At 36.4% G+C, this 22,900-nt stretch overlaps 2 protein-coding genes across 2 annotated transcripts; one reads left to right on the top strand and one right to left on the bottom strand.

The window, feature by feature from the left end:
* Positions 1-4,543: 4,543 nt before the first annotated feature.
* Positions 4,544-9,975, top strand: LOC104898398 (monodehydroascorbate reductase). The gene is made up of 10 exons (XM_010685481.4): positions 4,544-4,709; positions 5,523-5,594; positions 5,831-5,882; positions 6,269-6,349; positions 7,429-7,547; positions 7,627-7,846; positions 7,970-8,088; positions 8,214-8,339; positions 8,464-8,604; positions 9,344-9,975. Exons 1-10 carry the CDS (start codon positions 4,659-4,661, stop codon positions 9,662-9,664), a joined length of 1,302 nt encoding a protein of 433 aa, XP_010683783.1. The 5' UTR covers positions 4,544-4,658; the 3' UTR covers positions 9,665-9,975.
* A 2,492-nt stretch (positions 9,976-12,467) lies between these two features.
* LOC104898397 (60S acidic ribosomal protein P2A) lies at positions 12,468-14,135 on the bottom strand. Its single transcript, XM_010685480.4, has 3 exons — positions 13,959-14,135; positions 12,800-13,020; positions 12,468-12,699 (listed from the first exon to the last, which is right to left on the bottom strand). Exons 1-3 carry the CDS (start codon positions 14,044-14,046, stop codon positions 12,673-12,675), a joined length of 336 nt encoding a protein of 111 aa, XP_010683782.1. The 5' UTR covers positions 14,047-14,135; the 3' UTR covers positions 12,468-12,672.
* Positions 14,136-22,900: the final 8,765 nt, after the last annotated feature.

Genomic DNA, 22,900 nt, shown 5'->3' with positions numbered 1-22,900 from the left:
TAATACTCCTTTAATAGAAAGATAAGCCATTACCAAGGCCGGAACAACTAACCTAATGAAAAAAAAAACGAGACATGATATCTCGAACTACTGAAAAGTAACACATGTAATTAACATGAGCAATCGCCCAAGCCTAAAAACTATATTTTATTGTTGGTATGTGTATTTTTTTAAAAAAAATAAACTTTAGATATTTTCAAATTTAATATATACCAATTTTATGATGTATTATTTCTAAGGCAAAAGGTGCGTAGTGGTGGGCATGGATACCCAAATGGGTGACAGGATGAAAATGGTTATGTATTGTACCCCACTGTCCCGTTGAGGCAATGATGGATATTAATTTTGAATCTTCCATGCGTGATAAGAAGATGATGGCTATATAAATTTTGGATGGGGATGGACGTGGAGGGACTATTATGCACATCAGTCCCGTCTCGGTGAGATCCTTGTTTCTACTAATTATTCTATTTTTTAAAAAAATTGGTAAGGAGAAAAATCATTTTTAAATCTCAACTCTCACAATTTCTTGATCTAGTAATTGTGAGTCAAGTGCTTAAGTGTAGAGTAAAGACAAGGGAATCACAACTCCCAAACATTGCGCTTGACAATAATCAAATTCAAAAGCATCTAAAATTTAAGGTAAGACATCAACTCTCACAATTTCTTGATATAACAGTAGCTAATTGTGGGTTGGAGGGAATACAAATATATAATGAAATCCCTATCTACTCCACATTTGACAAGTATTGTACCCAAAACCTCTAGATTTTAAAGCAAGAGTTTTGTAAATTAACAAAGTACTCCATCCGTCCTCTATTAGTTTACCTATATTTCTTTTAAGAGTATCTTTTATTAGTTTACCCCTTTCTTTTTTTTTTACTGTTTTTGGAATGGCATTACAAACTTTTCATCACACATACATTCAACTTTAATATAAAATAATAGTTTATCTTTCTTTTTATGACCCACAACATCATTTCTCCTAAAACTACATGCAAAAGAAAGGGGTAAACTAATAGAGGACGGAGAGAGTATTATTTAATTATTGATTTTCTAAATATTGGATCTACGATTTTATTTAGAACATATATGGTCCATGAGAGCATGACTCATGAGTTGGTATTTACTTTTGTTTCTCCGAGGCCCCAGCTCGTGTGAACACAGAGATGCCGCGAACTCTTCGAAGGCGTGGGACCCAAAAGTAAACCACAACAACGAAACCAAAAGGAAAATAAAAATGTACGGAGGGTCCTTTGCCAAGTTTTAAATTGTATTTATGGTATAAGGAGATATATCATCATCAGTGAGATCATCAACTCTTCAGTCAGCAAAGAACTTCCCTTTGTTGTTCTTTCTATTAGGCCTTGTTTGATTGTATATGGGAAGTCATACTTCCTAGGAAGTTATTTTTTTCGTGTATTTGAAATTTCTAGGAAGTGTAAAATTGTGTTTGGTTGATAATGGGAAGTAGAACTTCCTATGGGAAGCTCTACTTACCTAGGGGGACCTAGGTAAGTAACTTCTTCCATTTTGGAGAAAGTAGAACTTCCTAGGAAGTGCAAATTCCCATGGTTTTGCCAACCAAACAACTTCATATACTTTTACTTCCAAGAAATTTGCACTTCCCATGATTTGTTTTGTCAACCAAACAAGGCCTCATATTCACAAATCCCAATTAGAAGGAAAAATAAGGTTAAGCATTATAATTTTTTTTTTTTAAAAATGGACCTATACACAATAATTTATTGTGCGCTAGGTATATAGTCAACATTTTTATTTGGTATGGTTATTTTTTGTATGATTTCTTTAATTTTGGGTGATAAATAATTAGTTTGAGTTCAAAATAATTTTTTGTGAACCTGATCCATCCAAGACTTGTTATAAGCACTAGTACTAAGTGCTTATTTGGTTTAGGTCGTCAAATAGAAAAAGAATGAAATCAAATAGAGAAAAGAAATGGTAATTAGGTGTTTGGTTTCATAGTGAAGAGATAAATATATCGTTATCTATTTACAAATAAAAATGAATTTTATTACTTAAAGGAGGGAAAATTTTGAGGGTACATATAGGAAAAAAAAGAATTGGGTGAATTGAGTCAAAAGGGTGAATGAGGCCATTAGGCGAGACATTTAAAGGGGGGGGGGGGGGTTAAGGTGGTAAGGAAAGTTAGAAGAAAACTTCAACTTTATCGAACACAATGTTGTAGGTTTGAGCATTGTTGCATTTCTTCTTAAAAACAATGGTTTTTTCATTAAGTATTCTCGAGTTTTCAAAAAATTCACCTGGTACCCTCCAAGTTTTCAAAATACACGGAGTACCCCTAAGTTACAAACTAATACACTCAGATACTCTTAATGACTAACGGCATTAACCGCTGTTAGTCCTAATTAACCGTTACTTTTAACCATAAACCCTAAAATCTAAAATCTAACTTCTAATTAAACCCTAATCTCTAACTTCTAACCCTAACCCTAACCCCTTCCCTCACCCTTCCACCACCCCTGGCAGCCCCCACCCCAGCAGGCCCCCTCCCACCACCGCAACCCCCTCCCCCTATCCCATCGCCACCCCATCCCCCAACCCCGTCGAATTTCGCACCCCCTGTTGAATCCCGCCTACTCCGCTCTACTCCGGTTCGAAGATGAAGGCAAAAATGTTGTCTGGCAGCGCGCGTCGGCGACTGGGTTATTGGATTTTGGGCTCGCGACGGCAGTGGGAAGCTCGCCGGCGACTGGCCTGTTGAACTTCAGGCTCGCGACGACGGATGGGGGAAGAGGAGGGGGGTGGGGTGGGTGGGGTGGGGTGGGGTGGGGGGCTATTGGGGTGGGGTTGGGGATGGTGGGAGGATTAGGGTTTAGGGTTAGGGTTAGGTTAGGGTAGGGTTAGGGTTAGAATTAAGGGTTAGATGTTAGGGTTAGAGGTAGGGGTTAGGATTAAGGTTAGTATTAGGAGTTAATTAGGGTTTAAAATAGAAAATTAGGGTTAATGACTAAAGTCGGTTAACGCCGTTAGTCATTAAGAGTATTTGAGTGTATTAGTTTGTAGCTTAGGGGTACCCCGTGTATTTTGAAAAGTTGGGGGTACTAGGTAAATTTTCTGAAAACTCGGGGGTATTTGGTGAACATCCGTAAAAACAACATTGATTGATGTGTTTATATGATGTATTGTCGTGTCAATTCATAAAAGGTATTGGGATAATAATTGGTCGGAGACCTAACCTAAAATCGTTTGGGCACGACCCAATTTTAATTATCCGGGTGTAAAGTATTTGGTTCATTTGATTGGTGAACTCATATATAATTTTCCTTAAAAGAAATTAAATTTGAAAATCAAAGTTATCAAGTTTCTTATGATGAGTTTGTGAGTTGAAATTTTTGAAACATCATCATTAACATAATAGTCGTCTTCAATGTTATTTAAATGCAAAATATAAAATAAAATGTCATTAAGCGGGCGGCTCTCCATTATGGGTAAATGAAAAATCCGACTATACGAACCCGAGGAAAGGTTGCACAACACTAGTAAGGGAGTTAAAACTGGAGCTTTTTGTAGTGCTGGCAAGAATGCAAGTGAATTAATTTCATTCCCTAGTGAGTGAAGTGCTTACGTCCCTGTAGAGAAAGAAGCGAACAAAAGAACTCATTCTTCCATTATGAGATCTTTAAAAATTCCAAAAATAGGACACGTTAAACCCACTGGGTAAGGAGTATGTTTGGTTTCACTTCAAACAAAGTTCAGGTAAGAGTTTGGATCTTATGAAACTTGACCAAATCTGACCCATTGTCATCTCTAGTCCCTAAAGAAGGGCAACACATAGGGGTGAATTTTAATTGAGGGTATAGATCATAACCCAAACTTTTTTATAGTCATTAGATATAAAAAATATGTTTTTACTTTTTGGTTCAAAACTTCGCCCCCTCAATTATTTTTGTCAAAGATCTTCCATGAATGGTATATCTCACCAATTGTATGTATTACCAACAGTCACTAATAATATACTAAATTGTAGTTTGGGTGATTTTCTTAATATGACATGTTTGATAGTTAATCATCTTTTAAAATTTCAAAAAAGCTACAAACTATTATCAGAGATAGACTTTCATAACAATATATGACAGATACACTTTTATAACAATATATTAGTCTATCATAACAATATTTGAAACTAGATAGACTTTCATAATAATATATATTTTTTAAAAAATTAATTTCAAAATTTCTAGTTTCAAAATTCTAAGAATTTTTTTTTTTTTAAAATTGATGGCCAAGAAAAATTAGTGTTACTCCATTGACCACAGTATTTTAACAAGTAGAGACACACGGACAGTTCCTATATGAACACAAAATGATCCGTTACCAACTTACCATTATCAAGGAACTAATTCTTGGTGGCAAAATATACAATGTCAGCTGTTATTAACGGATATTATTCCTCCACGTGTCTTCAAATCATCGATGAATATTAATCAACGGTCAACATATAAAGTATCACCTTTAATTCCCAATTCCTATTCTATATATTTATAAATATCCAACCAATCCCATCTCCAATTTTCCGCACTTCACATTTTCTCTCTCATCCTTCTTTCTCTGTCTAAATTTGTTCGCTGTAGTAAACTGTTCGTAATCTCAATCAATCGACGAAGTATTCATCAATGGCGGAAAAACACTTTAAATACGTCATTCTTGGTGGTGGTGTTGCAGCTGTAAGATTTTTTTATTTTTAAAAAAATTAATTCGAATAATTTGTGAAATTTCTTTGATTGCGATATTTGTAGTATTGATATGTTATGATCAAATTTGTTATTGAATATGAATTAGCTGCATTTTTTTGTTGTTCGTTTTTTGTTTTTGAAATTTTGATCAAGTTTGGTGTATTTTTAGGTAGTAAGCTCTATAATCTTTGAATGAAATGAAGAAGAATGTTAGATCTAACTATTGTTAAATTTTGTTGATGTTTGTGTTTTATTGGAGGAATTAGTTTAGTGAATTTAGCGTTGAAATTTGGTTTAGTAAGGAAAAAAGTGATTAATCTGTTCAGATAATAGTAGTTGAAATTGAAGCTTAGCTGATTGGATGTTGATTATCTTGAAAATGAGTGTAATTGCTTGAGAGAAATACTTTCTATGTATATATAGCTTTGGTTAGTAGTCATATTTGAATACTGGAAGGAGGAATATGAGTTACTTGTAAAATTGATCATGTTAAAATGGATTGTTATGCTGATGATGTGCAGGTAGTCAGATACTAAGTTCATATAGGCTGTTGACAGTGTGAGGATGTGAATGCTTTGTGAACACCTGGATACTTAATATAATAGCAAAACTCGACGTTCGAGTTGCTTAAGTGCATAAATTCAGTTATGATAGTGTTGTGGATTAGTATAAAAGAAGTAGAAGTAAATAAGATGTGGTATCAAGTATGTATGGTATTATGCTTTTTTAGGAATGTAGGAGCTTGTGGATTTTGATTGTTAAAATTGCTGTTTCTGAAGTTAGATGGCTTAATTGTGTTTGCAGGGGTATGCTGCTAGAGAATTTACTAAACACGGCCTTCAACCAGGAGAGCTAGCTCTCATTTCTAAAGAAGCGGTATGCGAAACTCAATTAGAAGTCTGTTACATTTTAAATTTTGATATGTGTTGTGATTCTTGTTTCCCGGCTTTTTACAAGTTGTTACAAAGTGAGGGTAGCTTGTTATTGGATCTGTTTCTGTCTCTTATTGCAGTTCCAGCTCCATGATATTACATTGTAGTACTTGCAGCGTAGTTTCATGTCTGTATTTAGTCACTGATGCTTAACTTGATGGATTTATCTTTTTGATCCAGGTTGCTCCTTACGAGCGTCCAGCACTCAGCAAGGCCTACCTCTTTCCAGAGGGTGAGTAAATCAAATTACACACTTGACAATTTTGATAAATTTCTAGCAGAATGCTTGCATGCTTGCTAGCTTTGCTAGTTATTTGATCCAGTTTCAGACATCTTATGAGTAGTTCAATCTTGTTGAATTTATAGGATGGGGATCTAGTTGGGATGTATCTACATCCTACTTGTACTTTGTTCCTTGGACTTTATGTTTCATGTACTCCTTTTAAACGCTTAGGAACCCACGTTTGATATGACTTTAGCTAGTGTATGCTTCTACTAATCAATAAGCTGTTTACACAACCTAGAATTAGCTGAGCATGATGTATGGATGTACTTTAGTATCCGATTGTTGTCACAAGAGTTTTGACATGATCTGAACATTTGCATTGGGTTATACAGGTACTGCTAGACTTCCGGGGTTCCATGTTTGTGTTGGAAGTGGAGGCGAGCGCCTTGTTCCTGATTGGTATAAAGAAAAAGGTACTGTGGCTTCCTTCAGTAGATGTCAGTGAATGACTGAATGTGCCCCTAATATTTGCATGAACTTGTAGCTATATTTGTTCTCGGAGAGAGGGAATGCATTCTCCTAATTTCTTCAGTAAGCATGCTGATGTAGGTGAAGGTATCATCAGGAGCGAATTTTGTTACCTTATCTTGTTATCTTTTTTTCCATCTTATCACTAAGAGATTAATATCGAGCATTAAGAAAGAGTGATCCTTTCATACTAAACATATACTTCTTCCGTTTCAAAATAGTTACACTTGCTTTTACGTTTGTCGAGATAATTTTTTGAATTTTAATATCTCTAATTGCATATAAGTAAAAACTAGTATTTTGGCCCGAACGATGTTCCGGATCAATTACAATTTACAATTATCAAATATAATATTATACATAAATTTCATAATTGATTTTTTAGCCTTTTGTAATATTTTGTCTAGTGCGAAATTGGAAAATGGACATTATGGCATGATGAGTTGTTTCAAAAAAACTTTTAAGGAGTATGGGATTAAAATAAGAATTTGAATGGAATTAGGATTAAAGAATTTTATTACTTGATAAGGTGTCAGAGATTAAAAAGTTTATCTAGGTGTTTATAATTACATATAATTATAAGACTTTATTACGCTTTACTACGAAACATTAAGCATTAAAATTGTAGTGGATTAGTGGTCAAACACTCACATTTCCTTTCAAAGATCTTGTGTTTGAATCCTAGTAGCTACACATTTTAAATATTTTTTAATGAGGTTATAAACATGTGTATTAAAAGCTTAACAAAATCCCACTTCACTATGTTTTTTCTTATATAATGGTGAGAAAATGCTTGTCAAAGTTGGTCGATGAATAATGACCAAATGTCAAATGGTTCAACTATTTTGAAGCGGAGGAAGTATGTCCCTGATACTTGTATTCAAGTAGCTGGCCAGTAATGGAATATTTTTTTATCAACATTATCCAATCTGTCTCCTTTCTTGAACAAACCATTTTGTTGATGATGATGCTTAATATGTCTGTTTGTGCTTGATGTTCATTGGGCTTGTGGACGTGGGTGCAGGAATTGAATTGGTCTTGAGCACAGAAATTGTCAAAGCTGATATACATTCCAAGTCTCTCACGAGTGCAACTGGACAAGTCTACAAATTTGACACTTTGATCATTGCAACTGGTTCTACAGTGAGTTTGATGATGATCATTTTTCTTTTAGCATTATGTCAACACCTGCCTACTGATCTACTGTTTGACAATGATATAGGTCATTAAATTGACGGATTTTGGCGTACAAGGAGCTGACGCAAAGAACATCTTCTACCTCAGAGAAATTGATGATGCTGACAAGCTTGTGGAAGCAATTCAAGCTAAGAAGAACGGAAAAACTGTCGTGGTTGGTGGAGGTTACATTGGTCTGGAGCTTAGTGCAGCACTGAGAGTTAACAATTTGGACGTCAGCATGGTTTACCCAGAACCCTGGTGCAGTAAGTTTAGATGCTTAATCATTTCCTATTTCAGGGTTTGTTTATAAATACTAGTGGTAGTTCTTTGGTTGTGTTTTCTGTTATAAGGATGACTGATGTGTGGTGCTTCTTTTTCTCTTGTAGTGCCTCGTCTTTTTACTGCTGACATAGCCAAGTTTTATGAGGGTTATTACACCAATAAGGGAGTCAAAATCATAAAAGGAACAGTAGCAAGTGGATTTGGCTCCAATGATAACGGAGAGGTATGCAGTTTTGAATTTTTTTCTTAATAGTGAACTCATGACTTTCACCTTTGTAACAACAAATACAAATACAAAAAAGAAAAAGAAAAGGAAATTGACAAATGGCGTGTCTTATTGTAACTCAGGTGACGGAGGTACAACTTAAGGATGGTAGGGTGCTTGAAGCTGATATTGTGATTGTTGGTGTTGGTGGAAGGCCTCTTACAACACTTTTCAAGGGACAGGTTCAAGAAGAGAAAGGAGGAATCAAGGTTGGTTGATTTTATACCTACTTGTCATTGATAATGATACTTCTTCAATTTATTTCTTTTCTTGCATAATTTTATGATTTTATCTATTGGCAGTCTGATTTACATCTTAAACTCTTGGTTGCAGACCGATGCCTTCTTTAAAACAAGTGTCCCAGATGTGTATGCTGTTGGTGATGTTGCCACCTTTCCAATGAAAATTTATGGTGATATTAGAAGAGTTGAACACGTTGATCATGCCCGTAAATCTGCTGAGCAGGCTGTGAAGGTAATGCAACACCCCCCTTTACAAATGATGAAAATGCGAGCCATATTTTTGGAGTTTGTTTATAGCTTTAGAATCTGAAGTCTGTACAGAAAGTTCATAGTATGACTGGTTTATATCCATGTGATTTTTGGTGGTTTGGGTATGCTAATCAAACAGGTAGATACTGTGACAGATATACTGATATACACACTGTACTCCATCTGAAAAGGCTCTCTTAAGCTAGCATAGAACCCTCTCCTCTGACCAGGAAGATAGTCATGCATATTTTATCGGGATGTCTAGTAATTAACTGTCATATGTCTAAAATAGAAATATGTTATGATCAGATTTCTAATCATATCCCTGCTGAAAAGGAGTGGTGGAGAGGATAAGAAAGAGAGAACTACTATAAAAGCTAATTTTGGTGAAATCAAGTTAATCGTTAATTGTAAGGAAGCAGTAATGTGACCTAATTCACTAAAGTTCCCCCGAATTAATACTAAAAAAGGCGATTTGGTACTTGAACTATACTTGTGGGCTAAAATGAATCAAAAGTAGGAAGCAAATTGTGTTTGCATATCCATCTTCGTACTTCAAATCAGTTAACACTAGGTGGGATGAAGTGAAAACTAATTCTAGATAATAAAAGTGTTACAACTTCTCAGAATTTTTTCTTCCATGCCAATGAACAAATCACACATGACACTTAAATTTTATTCAAATACAGAACTAGCGCACTTAACTATGTTTTATTCTATAGGCCATCAAAGCTAGCGAGGAAGGGAAGTCAATTGAGGAATATGATTACTTACCATACTTCTATTCTCGTTCGTTTGATCTATCCTGGCAATTTTATGGGGATAATGTGGGAGAGACTGTTATCTTTGGCGATAATGACCCTGCATCATCGCCGCACAAGTTTGGTACATACTGGATAAAAGATGGGAAGGTCGTTGGAGCATTCCTTGAAAGTGGAACCCCGGAGGAAAACCAGGCCATTGCTAAGGTTGCAAGAGCACAGCCTGCAGCTAGCTTAGAACAGTTGTCAAGCGAAGGGCTTGGTTTCGCCTCTAAGATCTGAACATGCTGAAAATGTTTAAAGCTCGAATGCTCAGTTATGGTGGTTGTATTCATATTCTGATAATCTCCATTGTTAGGAAATTTACATCATTCTGTGTGATTTACTTCTGGAGACATGCTGCTTAATAAGTTCTTCACATCTTCGAGTTGTTCGTGCATATTGTGCTTTGTAGTGTGTGGATGACATTGAGAATTAATACAGTGGTTAGAGATGATGATCCTTTTTTTAAACTTTGTAATTTGAGTATATCTCATCACCATTTGCTTACAATCTGTAATTTCAATTTCATCTGTAGTAAGGTTTTAATGGCATTTTCGTTTTGCTTGCCTGATTTAATCATAACTACGTCTGGTTATTTAGGGACATATATCTCAGATTGCATAATGAGTACCAGATACTCAAGAATTCACATGTTGAGTGTTTTAAACTACACCAGCCTCATCTAAATGCAATTTTTTGTCCAGCTTACTCTTAAATTTCTCAAATGAGTTGAATAAATACGCCAGTTGACTAAAACATGTCTATTATTAACTAAATTACGGTCCCATCTTTTTCATATTTCCTTTGAAGTGTGCTATATAGAACAAAATAAATGGCTTAATATAACACCTAAAATTTTGTAGAATTTAATTAATGTTAAATTTACCATTTTATAATCTAAAACAACATGAGATGCATTTTATAAAAAACACCTTTTATACTATTTCACCGTATCTGTTCCATTGTTGTTTTTTTGATAGAAGTATCAACTATTCAACTCTTTCCAAGAGCTCCAAAAGTCTACCACGATGGTAACAATTTCTAGGTCTTTCTATTACTCTCTCCATTTCTTTTATGCATTTGGTTGGAATTTTTTGTGGACGCGAAATAAGTAAAAAGTAAGACAAATTTAACAAGATTTACTTTTATTATATATTCTTGAGTAATTTCCTTAGGTACCACTGAGGTTTGACGTAATTCCCAAATTACCCCTCATATTTGGAGAATTCCTCTGATACCCCCAGGGTTTGTGTTTGGGTCTAAAATACCCTTACTCTTGACGGAACCCTAACGCCATTAACTTTTTTTTCTCTCTTTCTTCAGTTTCTCTCCTTCCTCCCACCCTCCTCCATGGATGAAACTCCAAGCTTTCTCTCTCCTCCCACCATCCCCCACCATCCTCCAAACTTTCCCTAATTTTCTCGCAGCCCCTGCCTCGGTCGCCGCTCGCCGGAGCTTTGCCGCCCACCAGCATCCTCGAACTCTCTCTCCTTCGTCGCACTCTCTCACTCGCTCCTCTCCTTCGTCGAGCTGTTGTACGTACAGCACCACCGGCGACCCGCGCGCGCCACACCGTCGGATACCACCGCTGGTGCTCGCTTGCCGTTCGCCGGAGCTCGCAACTCTCTCTCGCCTCACTCGTGGTTTTCTCCCGCAGCCCCCCACCCCAACCCGTCCAAATCGACGAAGGAGAGGAGCGAGAGAGAGAGAGTGCGACGAAGGAGAGAAAGTACGAGGATGCTGGTGGCCGGCGAAGCTCCGGCGAGCGGCGGCCGAGGTAGGGGATGCGACTAAGCGCGTCACGGGGGTGGGGGGGAAGGGGAGGTGGTGGGGGTTGGGTGGTTAGGGCTTTAGAGTGGGGTGGGAGGAGAGAAAGCTTCCATGTTCATCAATGGAGGATGATGGATGGAGAGAGAAAAAGAAAATTGGGGAGAAGAAGAGGAAAATCTAACGGCGTTAGGTTTCCATCCATAGTAAGGGTATTTTGACCACAAACACAAACCTCAGGGGTATCTGAGAAATTCCCCAAATGTGGAGGGTAATTTGGGAATTACGTCGAACCTCAGGGTTCCTGAGGAAATTTCCCAAAAAATTTTATATGCTATATGCTCTTTAAATTTCTCTTTTATCTGGATAATAAATTTAACACCAAATTACTAAATGCAGTTTATTACTTCTATCTTCCGAGGAGAGATCTTCACATAAATTCTTGTAACACTAATTGCCCATTTGATTAATGGTCATAAATAATAAAAATGGTAACGAGATATCTCTATTATATAAGCCAAGGGAGGAGGTGTGGTATCCTCTTTTGAAGTGACTAAAATATCCTTAATGATCTAATTAATGGAATGAAAAAATTACAAAAGCAAATCATTTAAAAGTTCTCATTCCAACTTGTCATTTAAAACAAGTTTAAAATGGTATATGCATCAAATACTTCAATCAAAAATTAAATGGACAAAATATTTATACCTTATAAAAAAAAATAGCATACATAACGTGCACATGAAAAGTCTGAACATTCACTATCTTTGATACTCTTTAATTCAGTTAAACCAACTCATTATTTTTGTTCTTTCTGTTCAATACTCATTCACAAAAAATAATGTTAACAATCACTCACAACCTTTTTATTTTTTTACATTAGCGAATTAATATATCTAAATTCATCTAACTGTTGAATTTTTCACAATTAACGCACACATCGCGTGCATATGAAGGCTAGTAGTGTAAATGTGTAAAGCAGTTCTCATACCAATGACTGAATATAGCACTTTATCACAAATTTACTCGAGATGAAGAAACATTACCATAAATAATGACGTTGAATTAGTAGTACAAATTGTAGCTTATTTTTTCTGAAATTTGTGAACATTGCTTAATTTTTCTACACTTCTTTTTGTAGATTTTCCCAACTTCTTCTGAATAATCTGACAAAAAGTACCAAGTACTTTAAACAACATACATAAGCCTGATTAAGGAACCTAATTACCAAGTTGCAGAAAGTCATAATTACCAAAGTTGCAAAAACTATCAGAAGTTGACAACAAAAAATTAACTCAAATTAAAGGATCCGAAAAATTAGAGAAATCCAACATTCTTTAATTCAATGTGTTTTAACAAAATCTCTCACTGTTTGCACTAACAAAACTAACTACAATCTGGGTAAACCGATAAAATTGAAAGCAAAACTCTAAACCCAAAAATAAGTTGAGCTCCACAAAAGAGGCAAGCTTCGAAAGCCTTCAGTCAAAGAGACTGAAACCCATGTCCTGCACAAAGTAACAAGATGATATTGGTAAGCTCAAGAGGATGGATAGACATAATGTAAGAGACTTCAATATAAAAAAGTTCAAGAGATTGAAAATTTACATCATCTGATTCTTCTTTCTCCTCAACTTTCTCCTCTTTCTGAGCCTCGGCAGCTGGAGCAGCTCCACCAGCAGCGGCACCAGGAGCAGCGGCAACACAAGCACCACCAGAAGGTACAGAGGCCAACTTTTCCCGTCCAGCAGCAATAAGCTCTGTAATATCCTTTCCCTTCACTTGGGACATGAATAGCTCGATTCTCTTGTCGTCAGCTTCAATACCAACTGTAGCACACAAAAACAGCTTAGAAATAATCAAAACTCTCAGACAGCATAAAGAGACATCACGATTTATGAAGAGTAGCTTTAGCTTGAAATTTAATTAAGCATTAAGGTCCTCATAAATCCTACTCCCAATTATCTCCACTCATTGTTCATATCATAGTCTATGTCCCATTAAATCACAATGAAACTATTGCTGTTTTTTCCTTTAAAATCTACCCTTATGAATCATTACAACTCCGAGGCTTTTCGATTACATTTGATCATATACAAAACCTCCCATGTAAACAATGGTAACTTAATCCAGCATGATCTCCATTGCACCCCAAACAATTATTGTTTATCATTTATCGTTTATAGCAAACATTGACCATAACCCATAATTACAAAGTGAATTGGATTGAAATTTACATACTAAAACATTCATCGTCGACAAAAGATATCAACTTCCGTAATTTAAGCTAATTTGTTCACCCATAATACGATATGTATAACAGGTAAAACCAAAAACATTGAAGACGCTTAATCATGGATCTGGCAGAAATCAACTCCCACCAAAAAACCAAGCAAACACAACCATCAATGGCGAAAAATTATCTACACTGGATCATTATTATACTACAAATAAAAGTTGGTACTCTTTATTCAAATTTAGCATAACACATTGACATAAAAACAGCCCTAAAATTCAATCCTAAAACAACATATTAAAAATAATCACCATATTCTGAAAAAATAACGCTCAAGCCCTAGAAATTAATCAAATTCAAACAAGATCCCATCAAAACAAAATCACAAAAAAGACTAACACACCAATAACAGATCAAAATGATATAATCATTTCCAGTAAAAACCGAAATTAGGGCACTAAAAAAAATCAAAAAGAAACGATCGATGAAATTGATAGTAAATTTGAGAAAAGAGGAGAGAGAAAGAAAGACCTGCGTTGAAGATGGACTTCAAATCGGAAGCAGAGGGATTGGCATTGCCACCCAAACAAGCAAGCAAATAAGCAGCGACAACCTTCATTTTGGTCCTTTAATGGAAGCGCTGCAACAAAAATGGAGGAGAGAGAAAATTGAAGCGATCTGCGAAAATTGTAAACCCTAATGAGGTAGTAGAGACGAATATATAGTAAGTAGGGTTTTGTGTTTTTGGGTTTTCCCAATTATAAATAATTGGGCTATACTACTGTTGTGGCTTATGAATTAGTTGATGTAGGGTTTTGTGTTTTCCCAACTGTATTGATTGCCATTGGGCTTATGAAATTTTAGTAAGTAGTAGGATGGTTGTGTTTTGGGTTATTTTCATTTCCGATCCATTTCCATTCCTAGTTGGATTGAGTTGCGGTCAAATGACTTTATGCTTAAGTCGTTTTCGGATAGTTGCTATTTAGGTTGGGAACTCAAATACTAAGATTCAGTTATCAATGACTCGTACAACGGATTAGCAATCCGACGCTTTCGTCCACTCAGCCATCTCTCCCCTCCAAAGGTTTTTTTTTTTAATTAGGAAAGATAATTGGTCCGTAAACCAATCACTATTAGGCTACTAGCATGTATGGTACATCATGTTAGAGGTTGGGTATAAGGCTAAACAATCCAGAAGTGAATTCTCCAACATATTGTTGGGATAAGAATTTGAACCATAGGCAATGCTTTGAAATTCGGGGTGGTACTCCACTGAACTACCACCTCTTCCTTCTTCATGACCTAAAGGATTTGGGTTGGAACAAATGATATTTAAGAGTAATGATTATTATGTTCAAACCAATAATATTGATGGTTGAAGATATCTATTGTCACAAAAATTCTTTATAATCTCATTTTATTGTTATAAAAATGTAATGTTTTGTTTTGTTGGTCGAGTAGGTATCGACCTAAGAATGTTTTGATTGCTTAGGTTCAAATAGTTGGGTTAAGTCAAAATAGTTTGCTAAAGACACAATTTTTTGAGGCCAGGTTTAGGATTAGGTCAATATTTGACAAGTTTAGATTTGTATTAGAAATGGCATTGCAAATGAGCTTTGCCTTTTTTTCCCTTCTGATTCCTTTCCCTTTTCTTTTCTTCAAATCTAATACATTCTTTTTTAATAAAGTTGATAATTAAATTTGACATTTCATAATTTATGCAACCGTTTTTATTTCAAGGTCAAATTTTATAAACTTTGACCGAGTATTATCACCATTATGTAAGAAAAAGAGTAGTCATGTAGGATTTTATTGTATTCATCTCATGATCCCAATGTGTAATTTTTATATATTAGATTTTTCATAAATTCTTATAATAAATCACAGAAGATAGTAATAATCAAAGTAATGTATTGAAGGCTAGCACAATTTCAAATGTTCCTTGAATTACGAAACGGGAACTAAAGAAGAAATTTTGCATAAGCTTAGCTTTGAACCTTGACCTTATATAGCTTGTTTGTTTCCTCTTCTTTTTCTTCTATCGCAATAGTTTACTTTTTGATTCACTTCGCTGGATGGTAGTGTTACTTTTATCTTTTTTTGACAACAGATAAAGAATTTTATTAATATAGAAAAACACTTGCACTCCATATGTAACACCCCGATAATTCTCTCTTTCTAGAAAATACTTATAATATAAAACTTAGAGAATTACCCAGGCATTATCGCCCGTGTGATAACGTTTCGGCTTACTCAGAATTTTGCAGCGGAAAACTTACTAAAACAAAACCAACTTTATTAAACTTATGAAATAAGAGTCAAACAATGTTTGAACTGAAACACACCAACTTAAAGCTAAAGTCTGAAAATATAAATTCCTAGAAACAACTTAAATACTATAATGTCACAAAAGCCTCTCCATTCCAGATTCCCCAATGGTATGCATCTTCGAACCTGTAATGTCAATGCTTTCTTGACTCTGCTCCCCCGAAGGATCACCACAGGATCAATAGGCAAAGCCATGATCACAAACACAGACAAGCACGTAATCAGCAAAGCTGAGTACTACATATCAGACAACAATAATCCTAAACATGATCTACAACACAACTTGTAGAATAAAATAATAATAACATAACAACTGCAGATGACTCTTACTGAACTAGACTCTAACTTTTATTTCTTCTTTAAATGGAATAGTTATTGGGACGAGTTGACTATACTGAAATAGGAAATACGGTCATGACTCCGTAAACCAGAATGACCTACGATATCGAGGAACCTTTGAACTAAAGAGGAATGGTGATCAATCCAACCTCGAAGATACATATCACGGCGGACTATGTACCCAACCCTTAGTGTCCAACTCTAGACGTGCACCAGTCTAAAGTCTATAACCTATTCTCGTTTCACTTTACGTTGCATTCATTTTATACTTGTGTTGACACCAACCAAGCACATAATACTCACAACTACTAATCACATAACATCACAAAACTCCTTTTTAATCTTAGAATTAATAAGTGTTCACAACTTAGCATCCAAGACTCTTTTAACTTCTTTTATTCTTTACTAACTTGCCTGTTGAACCTAGCCAACAGTAAACTGTACCTTTATATAGGTATAACTCAAAATTACCAAATAAGATCCTCGGTTCTTATAAGATAAAAAGATAAACTCAAAGAATCCATGATTCCAATTTACTTACATTAATTCACTCACGAATTAATACCAAACTAAACTTAGTTGCTTGCATCAAACTTCCATACAAACAAGTCATACTTAAACATATTCTTAGTTTACATGTAGCATACAAGCAAATAACATGTAAAGCCATCTCAGTAAATCATATATATGAACTACAAGGTCCTATACATGATACTACAAATTAAAAACATCCCTAGAGCATGTTTCTAACCATTTAGCACGTAGACTATGTACGTACCTCGTATAAACGTAACGGTAGGCCACTTTTAAGCACTAAAAGTCCCCTACAGTGAATTCTCCGCCTAAAACAACCAAGAAATCGAGTAAATACTTGTACTAAAAAAATACAGCAACTTTAAAACGTCCCAAACCCTTCTAAACTTCTTTAAAAATCGTTTTTATAATTTAAACTCTCATTATTTTTAATCCCTAGTATAGATAAACTATTCTAGTGATTAAAAACCATTAAAAACCTTAAAATATTAACTTTCTGAATTTCCAGCAACTATAAAATTTTCTAAACCTTCTGAAAATATTTTAAATGAATATAAAAATCGTATTCCAATCAAAATTCATATTCATACTCTAAATATACGATTTCTAGTGATTTAAAACCCTAAAAATCACATCTTTCATGATTAAAACTAAAAATAATAAATCTGAAATTTTTCTTTTATACATATGATCCGAAAAATACATATTTCATAATAAAAATAATAACTCAAATCGAAATCATGCAAATAATAATAAAATAACAATAAAAATTAGAACTTTAATGGAATCTTAAAGGAGAAGTAAAGAAAACAACCAAAATAAGAGGAGGAAAGAGGGCGCCGAGGCTGGACAGCAGAAGGACCGGCGGAATCACTCTTTTCGGCTTCAAGAAAAGGTTTGTGACGTTTCTTGTTCAACAAGAAACGTTACTTAGCGAAGAAGAAACGATTTTTGAGAGAAAGAATGAAAGTCACGCTCAAGAGGAAGAGGAGAGAGAAAATGTCGAGTGGGAGAGAGGAGGCTCGAAATCACGTGCAAGTGAGGAGAGAGAAAATAAGTGTAGGGCAAAATATTTGGGTTTTAGGATATTTAAATAGGCTAATCCTATTGGGCTTAGGAAAAAGGAATTCAATAATTAAAACAATAGGCTAATCCTATTGGGCTTAGGAAAAGGAATTCAATAATTAAAACTTTGATGACTAACAAGATGGGCTTGTTAGGACTTTAGTCATCAAATTATCCTTTCCCTTTTTATTTCTTTTGGGCTTTCGATTCCATTAAGTTTCTTTTCAAATATCTTTTAATAATTAAATCTTATTTAAAACACGCTTAATTAAAATATTACAAACTTTATTAAGCTTAGAAAAATATTTTTAGTTGACTTTTAAAATAGTCAACCCTTTTTAAAAGTCAAATCTTTTCCAAACTCATTTGGATTTAATATAATTACATAAATAACTTAATATATTTATGAAAATCCTTTAAAAATGTGGGGGATTACAGTCTACCCCCCTTAAAAGAAGTTTCGTCCCGAAACTTAACACAAAACCCTCGTACTTTTCAAAGTTAACTACATTTCGAAAACTTTTGGGAAAAGGTAGTGCCTCTCGTGCACTTTCCCATTTTTAAAACACTTGTGTTACTTACGAACACTTTTCTTATGCGGAGACTCTACTTCTTTTGCACTAACATGTGCAAATTGCCCAACATAGGCATACATATACATGAAAATGTCATAAAAATAGACAAAAAGCGCGAAATTTATCGCATTCTACCCCCCTTAAAGAAAACGAGTTACGCCCTCGTAACTCACCTCAAGGAATAGGTCTGGATACTTTTTCTTCATATCCTCTTCGGCTTCCCACGTTGCCTCTTCTGACTCGTGGTTAGACCAAAGAACTTTGACAATATGAACATCCTTGTTACGCGTACTACGCACTTTCCTGTCGAGAATCTTGACAGGTCTTTCCTCATAAGTGAGGCTACTATCTATCTGCACTCGTTCAGGCTCTAACACATGGCGCTCATCAGGGATATAGCGCTTCAATTGGGATATATGAAATACATCATGCATCTTTTCAAACTCCATTGGCAATGCCAATCTATAAGCTACTTTCCCAATGCGCTCCAAAATTCATATGGGCCTACATATTTAGCACTCAGCTTGCCCTTTTTCCCAAATCGCATAACGCCTTTGGTGGGTGATACTTTCAGGAATACTTTATCACCTACAGCGAACTCATCTTCGCGCCGCTTTAAGTCTGCGTAACTCTTCTGCCTATCTTGCGCAGCTTGAATTCTAGCCTGAATCAATCTAACGTTCTTGACGGTCTCCTCAATGAATTCTGTCCCCAAAACTACATTCTCACTATAGTCGTTCCAGCAAATGGGACTTCTACACTTCCGCCATATAACGCCTCAAAAGGTGCCATTTTATACTCGCATGGTAACTATTATTGTAAGAGAACTCAATCAAATCTAATTGGTCCTCCCAACTTCCTTGAAAATCTATAGCACAAGCTCGCAACATGTCTTCCATAGTTTGGTTAGTCCGCTCAGTCTGACCATCGGTCGCAGGGTGAAAGGCGGTACTCATCTTTAATGTTGTCCCAAGGTTTGCTTGAACCTTCTTCCAAAACTTGATAGAAATCTAGAGTCACGGTCTGAAATAATGTCCTTTGGGACTCCGTGCAATCTCACTACATGCTTGATATAGGTTGTAGCGAGTTGCTTCTTCTTCCATGTCTCCTTAATAGGTATGAAAAAGCGGACTTGGTCAGTCTATCCACTATAACCCAAATGGTATCATTTCCACTCCTCGACTTGGGTAAGGCAGTCACAAAGTCCATAGAAATCGAATCCCACTTCCATCCAGGAACCTCTAGTGGTTGGACTGTCCCCATGGCCTCTTATGATCTATCTTCACTTTCTGGCAGGTTAGACACTTAGACACATACTCGCTACCTCTCGTTTCATGTTCGGCCACCAATATATCACCTTAAGATCCTTATACAACTTGTCACCCCCAGGGTGCACAGAATACGGAGTATTATGCCCCTCATCCATAAGACGTCTTTTTAGGTCGTCACACTTCTGTGGTACACACCACCGTCCCTTAAACCTTAGACTCCCATCCTCATGAATCTTGAAGTCTATTCCTTACCTTGCTTCATTTTCTCTTTTATCTTATCTAGATGCTCATCCCCAACTTGACCCTCAATGATCTCATCGAAAATTGACACTCCCAAAGAAAGATTACTGAGTCTAGCCTCACTTTCCCCAGGATTTAAAATTTCTAGGTTCAACCTTTGCATATCTCTACACAACTCCTCAGGAACTATCAAAGTACTCAGCTATGACTCGATTTCCTACTCAAGGCGTCAGCCACCACATTGGCTTTCCCTTCATGATACTGGATGTCTAGATCGTAATCCTTAATCAACTCTAGCCATCTCCTTTGTCTCATATTCAAGTCTTTTTGGGTAAATATGTATTTCAAGCTCTTATGGTCTGTGAATATCTTGCAGGTTGCCCCATAAAGATAATGTCTCCAAATCTTCAATGCAAATACTATGGCAGCTAACTCTAGATCATGGGTAGGGTAATTAGCCTCATAGGTTTCAGTTGACGCGATGCATAAGCTATTACCTTCCCATTCTGTTGCAATACACAACCCAAACCATTCTTCGAAGCATCACTATAGACCTCAAATCCCTCATTCCCATCAGGTAGGGTTAAGACAGGTGCAGTGGTTAAACGATCTTTCAAGATCTGGAAGGCTTCCTCACACTTCTCATTCCACTCAAACTTGGATCTCCTTTTTCATTAAATTCGTCATAGGTCTCGCTATCTTGAGAAATCCCTCACAAATCTCCTATAATAGCCAGCTAAACCCAAGAAACTTCTAATGTCAGTCACACTCTTTGGAGTTGGCCACTCACTCACAGCTTGAATCTTAGCAGGATCTACAGATACTCCTTCCTTAGACACAAAATGACCCAAGAATGCTACTTTCTCCAAACGAAACTCACACTTAGAGAACTTGGCATATAATTGGTTCTTCCTCAAGGTTTCTAAGATAATCCTCAAATGTTCATCGTGTTCGGTTTCATTCCTCGAATAAATCAAAATGTCATCGATGAAAACCACTACGAACTTATCTAAAAACTCTGAAAGATTCTATTCATCAAATCCATAAATATAGCAGGAGCATTGGTTAACCCAAATGGCATTACAGTGAACTCGTAGTGACCATAACGCGTTCTAAAGGCAGTCTTAGGTACATCCTTATCAGCTACCCTCAACTGGTGATATCCTGAACGTAAGTCAATCTTCGAGAACACACTAGCTCCGTTCAATGATCGAATAGGTCATCTATTCTAGGCAAAGGGTACTTGTTCTTGATGGTAACATTATTCAACTCCCTATAGTCTATACATAATCTCATACTCCCATCCTTTTTCTTCACGAACAAAACAGGAGCTCCCCAAGGCGATGCACTAGGTCTGATATAACCCTTATCCAAAAGTTCTTGCAATTGCGTCTTTAACTCACTCATCTCAGGAGGTGCCATTCTATAAGGTGCCTTAGATATAGGTGCAGTTCCAGGAACTAAGTCTATGGTAAACTCACAGCTCTTGCAGGCGGCATACCTGAAATTTCACTCGGAAATACGTCCATAAACTCATTCACTATTGGAACATCCTCAAGTTTTAACTCAGCTTCTTTACTCACATCTTGCACACTACAGAAAAACAGCTCACACCCCTTTCTCATCAACTTCTGCACTTGTAGAGCAGAGATCACCCAAAGTTTTTAGGTTTCCCAAATCGTCTATATGAGGTAAATTTTCCCGAAGGGTTTCTCAACACTACTTTCTGGACTTCACAATCGATCCTGGCCTTGTAATGACTCAACCAGTTCATCCCAAGAATCACATCTAAATCTCCTAAGTTAAACTCGATCAAATCGGATGGAAAAACACTCCCTCCTATCTTCAAAGGTAAGTTCTTAAATAACTTAGTACACTTAACGACTTCCCCAGTAGGAATACTAACAGACAAGTCAATTGACTCATACTCCACCAATCCCAGACTCTTTAAAACAGAAGGCGAAATAAAAGAATAAGTAGCCCCCGAATCGAATAACGTTTTAACGAAAACTGAGTTGATAGAGAAATTACCAGTTACCACATCCGCAGATCTCTCTGCCTCGTTATGACTCATCACGAACACTTTTCCTGCAGGTTTGTTCTGGGTAGAATTATCATTAGCAGCAGGCCTACTATGGTTCCCTTGGTTATTTTGACCTCCAGGCTTAGGACCCTGGTTCCCTATTTGTAGCCCTGGTCTAGCCTGATTACCGTTTCCCTGAATCTCAAACCTTTTCCGTGCTTAGCGTAGCACTCATACTCTCTGTGACCCTTCTTCTGGCAGTAATGACAGGTCACTGCTCTCCTTTACAGTCTTTCCCAGGATGGTTTTTGTCACAGAACTTACAATTGTGAACCCTCTCAGGTCTACCCTGACTACGATTATCCTGGCTGTTCCTTCCTTGAAAGTTCCCATTCCCATTCCGGTTTTTCTTAAAGTTACCTTGGTTTCCTCCAGTACTAACCTCCTTTCTCTTCTCACCAACTATTCCAGCCTTCTTATCTCTTCTCGATTGCAACCCATAAATATGAGAAGCTCTCCCATACACTACATCTAAGGATGTAAAGGTCTCACCCCCTAATCCCAGCTGGATCTCATCAGTCAACCCCTGTTCGAACCTCTGAGCCTTAAGCTCTTCAGTAGCTACAACCTCAGGTGCAAACCTAGACAAGGCTATAAACTTACTATAGTATTCAGAAATGGTCATACTACCCATTCTAAGGTTGATGAACTCTTGGGCTTTCTGCTTCCTCATGAAGGCAGGGTAAAACTTTCCTCTCAGCACAATCACAAAGGCTTCCCAATTGAATCCCTCAGCAGCACTCAATCTAGCCCCGTTTTCTCTCCACCACAAGTCAGCCTCATCTTTAGGTATAAAACAGCTTGTCCTACTCTCATGTCAGCAGGGCAATTCACTACCTCAAACAACTTTTCAAATTCCCTAATCCAGTTTTCTAGGAAAGTAGGGTCAGCTTGTCCCTTAAAGTAAGGTGGTTTCACTTTGGACAGTCTTTCAAACATTTCTCCAGCAGTCTCTGGACGTTCAATCCTGTCCTGGTTCAGTTTCTCCGCCAAGAGGCGAATAGCGTCGCTAGTTCAGTGTTGTTAGCCATTCTACTT

Source organism: Beta vulgaris, chromosome 7 (genome assembly GCF_026745355.1).
Source record: "Beta vulgaris subsp. vulgaris cultivar EL10 chromosome 7, EL10.2, whole genome shotgun sequence".
Lineage (NCBI taxonomy): Eukaryota > Viridiplantae > Streptophyta > Magnoliopsida > Caryophyllales > Amaranthaceae > Beta > Beta vulgaris.
The sequence above is the reverse complement of the archived record's forward strand: the minus strand, read 5'-3'. Positions and strand labels throughout refer to the sequence as shown.

Coding starts and splice junctions, on each gene's coding strand:
- LOC104898397 (XM_010685480.4), bottom strand. CDS start 14,046: ATGAAGGTTGTCGCTGCTTATTTGCTTGCTTGTTTGGGTGGCAATGCC. Junction 13,021..13,958: donor GAAGTCCATCTTCAACGCAG/GTCTTTCTTTCT, acceptor TGTGTGCTACAG/TTGGTATTGAAGCTGACGAC. Junction 12,700..12,799: donor AGAAAGAAGAATCAGATGAT/GTAAATTTTCAA, acceptor TACTTTGTGCAG/GACATGGGTTTCAGTCTCTT.
- LOC104898398 (XM_010685481.4), top strand. CDS start 4,659: ATGGCGGAAAAACACTTTAAATACGTCATTCTTGGTGGTGGTGTTGCA. Junction 6,350..7,428: donor TGATTGGTATAAAGAAAAAG/GTACTGTGGCTT, acceptor ACGTGGGTGCAG/GAATTGAATTGGTCTTGAGC. Junction 8,089..8,213: donor GCTCCAATGATAACGGAGAG/GTATGCAGTTTT, acceptor ATTGTAACTCAG/GTGACGGAGGTACAACTTAA.